We start from the raw sequence: 10648 nt of genomic DNA, 5'->3' as shown, positions 1-10648 counted from the left end.
GTACAAAGAACATCCATGCAGTGGTTGCCCAGTATAATTATGGACCAGCTTCGGATAGCAATATATTTTGGGCTATTGGAGCTCAAATTCTAAGCTTTGGTTTTAAATGAATGCTTGTTTTGCAATAGCTGAGAGAACAGGAGAAAGTGGGATCTTACCGCACATAGAACCCAGACAGAGAAATAGAGGTAAGATTTGGTGCTGCGGATAAAAATATAGAGTTGATGATGTGCATTTCCCTACTTTAAAATGAGGGCGGAATGGCTTAAAGCCAGTTTGCATGTTTGGCCCTCCCCTCTGACTCACTCAATGACCCGTGGCTGCCCTACCACCTAAAAGCCTTTTAGGTTGGGGTTTCTGGGTCTTACTGTCCCGTGAAGGTCTTTCTTATGTCCCCAGATGATTTTTAAGGGAAACTTTCCTAACCAGCTTAGAGGCATCAATGTCAAACATGAAATAAAGGCAGGCTAGTGCAAGATAAGCCATTTTACCTGGTTTTGCAATACACATGCAACTCTGCCCATCAGTGTCACTTTTACAAATAGTTTTCAGACTCATTTTACAACATTAATCTGCGTATAACAGTCCACACTGACAGCACAGATTTTTAAAAATGATTTACAGATCCTTTATTATGACGCTCACGCTGGTGAATCCTAATTTTGAAACGTTCATTTGGTTGATCCAGTGGCGCCTTGAGGCCGTTCACTAATCTGCCCATGTTTCTATGAGCTCTTCTTATGTTTTGTAAATGAAATCTTAAGCTCGATAAAACGTCAATACATCAAAGATAAAAGTAGCGACCTCAGTATTGCACTGTACTTAGACTCTAGGAATTGTAATAGTGCTTTACTATTACCTGAACTTCATAATAACTGTTACAGAATTACTGGAAGTTACAGAATAAATATGCCTGCTCCATCTCAGTCAGACTGTCGGGATCAGACGCTCTAAAATAACTTTGTTCTCGTGAAGCGCTTCAGACCAAGAGACAGGATGCAGGATTCTAACTTTGCACAAACCTCACATGCAAGTGAACGCATCACGCTAACGTTAGCCACCGAGCTAACCGTTTCGGTTTACCTGAGACTCCCAGCTCCACGCTAGAGAGATTCCTCTCTCCTCTTCTGAAGGCTCCTCCGCTGACAAAGGGTCGATGTTCCTTGACGCCATTTTTCGGTACAAATAAAACTTGTCGTTTAGCCAAAAGCCACATTAGCTGATGACAGTTACCGTGGCAACAGCCTCACAAGCGAAATTTGGTGCATTCGGGGGCGGTGGGAGATAAGATAATTAGTTGATAATTCGATTTTTGATGGAAACGGAAACAAGCAAAATGCGCACGCACTTTGACAGTTAATGATAATTATACTACTGTTTAACACCGCGTGTTTCAGTTTGAGTTAATCTAATTATGGTTCTGTGAAATAACACTCAGTGATTTTCAGAGTTCAGTCAGACTGATGTCAGAGTTATGTCCGTGATCACCACTGTATGAAAGCTTTAGTCACATTTAAGGGCAATATCACCAAAATACAGTAAAAGATCTCCTTGAATGTTTCAGATAAAATGGAAAACAGACTCATGCAGTAAATATTCTTTTATTGGACAGAAAACTGTGCAGTATAATTTACTTGAGATGTTGAAGATATGAGAGCATTAAACAGGCTGATGTTTGGAAGAGGCTCTGACAGGAGAGAGATGATACAGAAACATGACATCCTTATAAAATACTGACACACTTTATGAACGGACAACTTTTCACAGCTCTTTGAACTTCATATTTAAATGAGCTGCATACTTTCCCCACTGAAACCAGCACAATCCCTCTGTGATGGAAACAATATTTGAACTAAATGTACTGTGGATAAATCAAAGCATTATCAAAGTTGTCCGTGGTTCCCTTATTTTTACAGACTACAGAGAGCTGTCTGTTGTCCCCCTGTTCTCCTCTATATCTCTCAGCTGATGCTGGCTCCTTTTTCTCCTCCTCTTCCTCACACACTGTCCTGGTGTCTCATCAGGGGTGGAGAGCCTCTGTCACGTCTCACCTTCTCAATTCTGACTCTGGACACTTGCAGAAGGAAATCAACCATGGCAGTTAGCAACTAAAGCAGCACAACTAAAACAGGACACAGGATCCTGCAGAACATTGGTCTTTATAACAAAGGTGACAACTCAGGTTGTTTGATATAAGCCTGACAAAAACAGCAGAGAAACAGGAGGAGGACTTCTCCATCTCATTAGTGGTTTAAACAGGGTGAGAGCTCTTTTAAGGACAAACTTCAGCACTGCATGGTTGAGTCTGTGTCCTCACCACAGTTCGCGGGCCACATATTTGGTGAACTGTCTCATACATGCCAACCCTCCCGACTTTTCCGGGAGAATCCCGCATTTCAGAGCCCCTCCTGAAAACCTCCCGGAGCCACCATTCTCCCGAATTTCTCCCGAATTTCAACCCGGACAACAAAATTGAAAAAACATATGGCAGAATTCATAGCGCGGCCCAGCCAATTCCAGTTTCCAACAATGGCGGCAGCTTGTAGTTTTAATATTACTCTTATTTCTCTTTCTGGGTCACAAAATAAACTTTTAAACTATTTTCAGGCGAGAATGTAGCTGTGTAAACTTCAAATCTCTGAGACGGCGAGAACACCGGACTCCCGGCACATCGTTTTCAACCCCCCGCGGTCTTTCCGCTACTCGGGTTAAACAGGATATATAAGTCACTTCGATAACTTCAAAATGTTCTTGTTTGGCTTTTCCAGTGTTTTACTTGTTCGTGAGTAAATCGTTTTGGCTGAGATTAAAGTTATTCGATTAAATGTAACTTTATTAATCCCTCGGGAGGGGTCCTCTGGGGTTTTCACAAAGCTGAATAAACGTCAAACAGAAAACTGATTAAACAAAGTGTGAGACGGTGGAGAATTGACGCCAGCGCCCGGTTATATTTTAGACAGCAAGGAGCAGACGCAGTTTCACTCCACCGAGGGAGCTCGTGACGTACTACGCGGCTTTCTTTAGACCGCGAAGGCGGGTCCTCAGGTGGAAGCAGCCTCTGAATTTGGACACCCCCGCTGTTTCCGGCCAGCCAATAATAACGGTGACATTTAACGTATTTTGTCGAATAAATAAACACTGTAAAATATATTTGCCCCCCCCCAACAGCCCTTTGAATGTTGGCAAGTATGAGCCGTCTGCTCGGTGTTTCCTAAAACGTTAAAGCACGTTTGGCTTCACACTGACAAACAGACCCAGCTTCGGCACAAACCTAAACTAACTAACCGACCAAAGAGCCGCGTTAAGTGGCGATATCACTAACGTCACGTAACTTAGCCGAAGGTTAGCTAAATTTGACTTTGTAAGACTTTTTCATTATGCTAACATTTGTGATATGACTGCACTATGCTGCTGTTGTTGACTCCACTTAATTCTACAATTCTTTCATTATGCTAACATGTGTCCTGGTGTATATATGAAGTGAGATTAAAAACCCAGAACTAACTTTTAAGAGTTTATTTCTTCTCCGCTTCGACCGTCGGCCATTTCCCCCCAAAACGTCCTCCAAACCTATGATTCCAATGAATCCTGGTGGGTCAGGAACTGCTTTTAAGCATCTTGTAATCGTCGTTCCAACACAGCGTGTTTGTTTTGATTCGTAGACCCCGAAAATGGTGCCGGGCTCCCACAATGCATTGCGGCGTGACGTCAACTCCAAAGCGTCATTCAAATCTGTGAGCGCGGGCAAGGAACGCCGCCTCTCCGCGTGCGTTTCTTGTGACGTCACTGGCAGATCAAAGGCGTTCGCGCTGGTCTGTCAGTAACGTCACAGACAACCGAGCCTATAAATAACGGCTCTCAGACAGAAAAATCAGAACTGATGCTCATCTGTTTGCAAAACGTTCAGCAGTCGGCGCTCTGTAATACAAGAAAATTCTCACAGGCTCAGACGAAGAAAATCAAATTTGTGACACAACAATGGAAACATTAAATGAAAATTCAATGGTGGTCACACCAGACCAGATTATCCCGCCAATCAACAGGTGCCTTGAAAGGCTCTCTGAAGTTCAGTGGAGCATTATAGAAAATGGAAAATGCGACTCCAGCGTCCATGCCGTGCTCGCTGATATGATTTCTGAAATCATTCAGATCGCCTCTGCCAGCATCCTGGAAATAGCCCTTCCTGTTATTCAGGAACCCATGATAAGGGAAGAGCTTATGGATGAGGGGAAAATAAGGGTGTCCCTCGGAGACTCGATCTCAGCTGCCATCGCCGGCGCTCTTATGTCTCAAAACAGCAAGATAAGAGCGCTGACAAGCTGACGCTGATGGTTGAGGAAGAGATCTCAGAAAAGGTCAGCTTAACCATTGCACTGATTGAAGCAAGCCCTGATTTCCTGCAAGACCTGCGGTTTATTTTAGCGGCAAACTTAGTAATATTAAAAAACTAGACCGCATGGTTTGTTGCACTGCCTCATGCCTGAAAAGGTATGCAGCATGTAAGCTGCCGTTCCAGTGTGGGACAAGCAGCTCTGATTCCGGTACAGAAAATCTAATTTGGGACACAACAATGGCAACACGCAACAAAAACAAAAATTCAATGGTGGTCACACCAGACCAGATTATCCCGCCAATCAACAGGTGCTTTGAAAGGCTCTCTGAAGGTCAGTGGAGCATTATAGAAAATGGAAAATGCGACTCCAGCGTCCATGCCGTGCTCGCTGATATGATTTCTGAAATCATTCAGATCGCCTCTGCCAGCATCCTGGAGATTGCCCTTCCTGTTATTCAGGAACCCATGATAAGGGAAGAGTTTATGGATGAGGGGAAAATAAGGGTGTCCCTCGGAGACTCGATCTCAGCTGCCATCGCCGGCGCTCTTAATGTCTCAAAACAGCAAGATAAGAGCGCTGACAAGCTGACGCTGATGGTTGAGGAAGAGATCTCAGAAAAGGTCAGCTCAACCATTGCACTGATTGAAAAAAGCCCAGATTTCCCAGTAGACCCCACCGTTTATGTTAGCGGCAAATTTAGTAGTATTAAGAAACTACACCGCATGGTTTGTTGCGCTGCCTCATGCCTGAAAAGGTATGCAGCATGTAAGCTGCGCTGCCAGTGTGGGACAAATGGGTCTCATTCCAGTACAGAATGTACTGGTTCAAAAATATCAGTGCAATCAGCAATCGCAGAGATTTCTGTTATTCTGTCAACAAGGAGCTCAGATGGAGAGATGACAGGAAAAGATAAAGATGAGGTCCCAGAAGAATCAGCTGTAACAGCACAAAGCAAAATAAAACCCACTGCAGAAACACAAAGTATCCAGGCTCCAACCCCAGTAGAAATGGTTGCAGCTGACATCGTAGGTGAGATACTTGCTAACATGGATTCAAGCAGTGAAGAGCTCTGTGAGAAATGTAACTTACCCAAACCTGCCTTTAATGCAGGCTTAATTATCCACAAGGTGAGACACTTCTTCTCCAAATGTGTGCCATCCACCTCACACGCCAGGCTCAAAGCACGCAAACACAACTTTTCCATGTTTGCAAAAAAACAATTTGAAAAAATGAAAACAGAGCTGAAAAAAAGAATAAAGGCAAACAGGAAACATTTTGTTTGTCTACAAAACATTTGCAGCCACCCCAAGAAGGAAACTGCGCCCTCCAATGAAAGTATAGTTTTCATTCTCCCAGGGTCAGTACCTGAAACGGCTGCTCCCCAGAGTACAGAGGCTCATCGCTCCCCTTCTCGACATACGGCAAGCCTGGGAACCGCAATTAAACGTTCTTCTTCAGTCGACTTTAACGTCATTAGATCAGACGTTAATCAGTTATTTGACAAATTAACAAAGAAAGAAGAACTCTTCCTCATCGATAAGACCTTGGGGGACTTTAAAAATAGTGGGCATATCAGGAATTTTACGGAGGACTTAGTGGCAAACCTGTTTGATCTACTTACGGTGGATCGAGGCTATCAAATCCCCATACCTCTAATGGGTAGGTCCCTCTCAGATACAGTCATCTCCAGGACGCCACAATCAGTAGAGGGCTCAAAGCGTCGCATTTCATCTGAAGTCCTCTATGTCCTCATAGATGACACAGTAGAAAGGTTTTTGCAGAAGCTTTTACTCTGGGTGGAGAATGAAGAGAAAGATCAAATTGTTCAAATGGACAAGATTTCTGGGGCCCTGGAAGACATCCACAACTTTATTAAAAGAACACAGACCACAACACAGGAAAAAAGCCCTGCTTCAGATGGCAGAGGAAAAGAATCTGATGCATCACTTCCAACACCAAAACCTGGGAGCATTTCTCCAGAAAAATGCTCTGTGGCATCTGAAAAACCACCTCGAACGCCAAAAACTGGGAGCATTTCTCCAGGTAGATGCTCTGTGGCATCTGAAAAACCACCTCAAATGCCAAAAACTGGGAGCATTTCTCCAGGTAGATGCTCTGTGGCATCTGAAAAACCACCTCGAACGCCAAAAACTGGGAGCATTTCTCCAGAAAAATGCTCTGTGGCATCTGACAAGTCACCTCGAATGCCAAAACCTGGGAGCATTTCTCCAGAAAAATCATCTGGAGCCTTGAGCCTGAAACACTCTCTCAAAGATTCCTCCAAAATATCAGAGATGGATTCTGTGTCAGGTTCATCTTCTGATGTTGAGAAAATTTCCAATGACCTTGCGTTGCTCCTTATCATGAGAGTCATCCATAAATCTAAACCTGAGACCCAAAAGTCTGCTGTTCGGATCGCAACTACTACAAAAGAAATAGACACGGTCATCAATCGTCTGAGCAATCTAATGCAGCCTGAACTCAGCAGCACAGCGTCTGCCACAAGTCTGACAAATGACAAGACAAAGTTCATCAAGAAAATAGCCAAACGCCTCATCAAGGAGTTTGGCTCCCCAGACAATGTCTTAAAGGCTTTGATGGCAAATGATTCATCTTTTGATGAGGCTCTGATTAGACATCTAAAAATCACTCTCGGAGTCATCCCGGGTCCCCCAAAGACGTCCAAAATATCCAGGTTTTTTTCTGCGGTGGGAAAAACATTGCTAAAACCCTTCAGGTGGTTCACTAAAGCCAGAGATCATTAAAATGACCATTTTGGCTTTTCCCACTGCCCTGCTTCTTTTAAAATCTTGAAGCAGACTTTTAGCACCAAATCCTTTTTTTAAAAACATCACCATAAAATTTTGGGATCAGCCCTCAAATCCAAATTTTAGAACTGTAGTTCACGCCATCTCGTCTCCTTTTGATTTCCATCCCCCCAACCGGTCGCAGCGGATGGCCGTCCCTTCTGAGCCCGGTTCCGTTGGAAGTTTCTTCCTGTTAAAGGGAGTTTTTCTTCCCCACAGTCGCCTCGTGCTTGCTCAGAGGGGGATCATTTGATTGTTGGGGTTCTCTGTAGTACAGTAGGGCTTTGACCTTACAGTACAAACAGGGAGGAGACTTTGGCTTGATTTTTAAAATATCTAATTCGGCATGAAATAAAAAAAAAATCCAAATTAAAAATGCATTCCAAGTTTGTTTGTGTTTTTCTTCTGTTGTCAAATATGTAGAAAGTGTTACACGTGTGATTTTAGTCATTTTGCATCAGTTTGTAGCCGACGTGTCTGTTTGTGATCATCCTGCATCTGTTTTTGTCTGATTCGTGTCTTAGTTTGGTCAATTTGCATCACTTTTGTGGCCCAATTTAGTTGTTTTGCATGTATTTGTGGCAAAATGTGTGGACGCTGTTTGACGTTGCTATGTTTTGTCTTAATGCTTCACTTTGGTTGTTTATGTATGTGCTCATTTTGATTCTAGATGTAGACCTGACATCTGAAAATTAGCACCTAGCCCACTTCGAACATTTTTTTTAGTCCAAATAAAAAAATGTTAATACATTTTTTTTTATTTCGCCAACCTTGTAGAGCAGTGGTTCCCAAACCTTTTTTGCTAGGCCCCCCTTTGTTTTACAAGAAAAATGTTCGCTAAAAATATTATTAGCCAAAGCTTTCACTGGAAGTCAGTTACTGGTGTCAGGCCAGCTCCCACTTCTTCTTTTGTGTTACTTCTGCATATAAGTATACACAAAGAGACATTGAGACCTGAATCACAAATAAAAGCCACCTTCAAGATTAACAAACACTGTTTAAAGAGCTCCGTATAAACTTCTGTGTGCAACAAGGCCTCTGTAGCATCCAGACCACACTGATCTAGGTCTTCTTGGTAGAAGAAGGTGTTTCCTTTTTCCAGATGTTTAAATGCCAGCCTCCCCAGATTCAGAAGAAATTTCCTTTCAGCCATCTCACTTGTTTCATGTCCCCCCACATGTTTGTTCCCCTTCTTCATCTGAACCAACAAGAAGTGTGAGTACATGTCAGTCAGGGTCTTGGGCAGCTCTCCTCTCTGCTCTGTAGTCAACATGTGCTCCAGAACTGTAGCAGTGATCCAGCAGAAGACTGGGATTCTACACATGATGTGGAGGCTCCTGGATGTCTTCATGTGGGAGATGATTCTGGACAGCTCTTCATCACTGAATCTCCTCCTGAAGTACTCCTCCTTCTGGGCATCAGTGAAGCCTCGTACTTCTGTTACCCTGTCAACACGTCTAGGAGGGATCTGATTGGCTGCTGCAGGTCGGGGAGTTATCCAGACGAGAGCCGAGGGAAGCAGATTCCCCTGGATGAGGTTTGTCAGCAGCTGGCTGACTGATGACTTCTCTGTGACATCAGACAGCAGCTTCCCGTTGGTGAAATCCAATGATCCAAGTCTGCTTTCATCCAGGCCGTCAAAGATGAACAAAAGTTTACAGACAGCGAGCTTCTCTGCTGTGACCTTCTGTAATGTTGGATGGAAAACATGGAGCAGCTCCAGAAGACTGTACTGCTCGTCTCTGATCAGCGACGCTGTTGGTCAGAACCACTCTGATGGGTCTCTGTTGGTCAGGTAAGGCTTTAAAGGTGTCGTGACACCTGACTGTAATGTCATCAAGAGCCTCCATCTTGGAAGCTGTCTCCAGCTGCATCACCTCATGTTGGTTATGAACGTCTTCATTCTGTCCCTCTGTGATGTAGAGCTCAGTGTAGATCCTGTTCGGGAGGGTTCCACTTCCTGTATTATCAGTTTCTTCAGTCACACTTTCAAACCTCCTCCTCAGACTGGTCTTATATTCTTCTAAAACCTCTTCCAGACTCGCATCTGCTGATTGACAACAAGAAACCAAAAAGAATGAAATGTCTTTAGTGTGTGAAACTGCATGAAAAACAGACTTTTATCTTTTGACGGGAGGGATGGGAATGGTGTTAAGCATTGTAAATTGTAAATAAGCTTCAGAAAATAGTAAATCGTGTAACATGACATTTTCGGCATTAAGTTATAACCAGTGTGTGACTTATTTAAAACATTTTGATTCATAATCAGAACCTTTTTTTGTCACAGCAGAGACAAGAAGCAACTGTTAAAAATGTTCCTAATGAGACATTTTAAGAGGAGGGAAAATCCCCCTCATACTGGCTTCACATCATTGGCTTCTTGTTAAATCCAGAGCTGAATTCAAAATGCTTCTCACATAAAAAGGGCCATAATAAAACAGCCCCATCTTATCTGAGAGGCCTCACAGTATCATATCAGATAGATGGAGCACTTTGCTCTCAGCCTGCAGGTTTTATCCTGCCCTCCTCCCCTCATTCCAACCAGTCGTGGTGGATGGCGGCCCGTCACTGAACCTGGTTCCGTCTCAGTTTTCGACTGTACAAAGAGAGAGTTCTTCTTTCTTAATGTCTCCAAGTCGTTGCTCGTAGGGAGTTGTCTGAGGCTTTATTACTGAGGCTTTACCTAACACTATAAAGTGCCTTAAGGTGGCTGTTGTGACTTGGTGCTATATGAATAAAATTTAAGCGATAGCAGAAAAGCAACAAAAACTGTTAACCCAAGAAAATAATGGAAGGAAATAGTTCTGAATATGCTTAATACGCGAATCCTCATCTTATATAGTTCATGTAATCTGCTACATGTAATTTCATTCAGTGTGATGTTATATGTAATCTGTGTGGGAAAAACGAGTTATTGTCGTCTTAGTGAGCTCTGTGGGTCAGACGTTTCTGGCTCTGTACGAAGAGAGGGCTCGTGAGCGCGCTCCATTTGTTCTCCATGTGATCCTTTACTCTCTCTGTGCTACTGCGTCTCTTTGCCTGCTGTGCTACACCCTGGGATTACTGTTGCTGTTGTTTGGCCATTTACATGATTCTGTTCTTGTTGTACAGTAGCTGCTTAATAAAGTGTGTACATGAACTCTGCTCTTCTTTAGATGATCTTTTGTTGAGTGTTTTTTTGTTTTTTATTTCATCTAAAAATCTACAAATGACCAGCTAAACTTTTGGCCCAGCAGCACACGCAGCCATACAAACTATTTCATTTTGAGCTGCTGCTATGAAATCAGAGCCAAATGGAAAAGCCTGCTGCAGCGTTTTTCACTCTGATTTTCTGTTTGTATTTGGATTCAGCCAGTATCCAGTATTTTGATCATTTATTTCCAACAAACAATTGAATCCTTTCGTTTCTAACACATCACCCAGTTTGCATCAGTATTGATCTCCAGCATGTTTTTCTCCGCGCGAGAGCCATTATGCTTTCAGTGTGTTCCTCTGATTGTTTTGAGT

General features: G+C 43.1%; 1 protein-coding gene across 1 annotated transcript; it reads left to right on the top strand.

Annotated features, from left to right (window-relative positions):
• The first annotated feature begins 4570 nt into the window (after window positions 1-4570).
• On the top strand, window positions 4571-7099 carry LOC146582635 (uncharacterized). The gene has a single exon (XM_085279506.1). The coding sequence runs from the start codon at window positions 4571-4573 to the stop codon at window positions 7097-7099; it is 2529 nt and encodes an 842-aa protein (XP_085135632.1).
• The last annotated feature ends 3549 nt before the right edge of the window (window positions 7100-10648 follow it).

Source organism: Mchenga conophoros, linkage group LG1, assembly GCF_057382185.1.
Source record: "Mchenga conophoros isolate Kocher_MC1m ecotype Shallow Benthic linkage group LG1, M_conophoros_male_GT1.1, whole genome shotgun sequence".
NCBI lineage: Eukaryota > Metazoa > Chordata > Actinopteri > Cichliformes > Cichlidae > Mchenga > Mchenga conophoros.
Note: the sequence above shows the minus strand (reverse complement) of the source record. Positions and strands in the feature narration are given on the sequence as shown.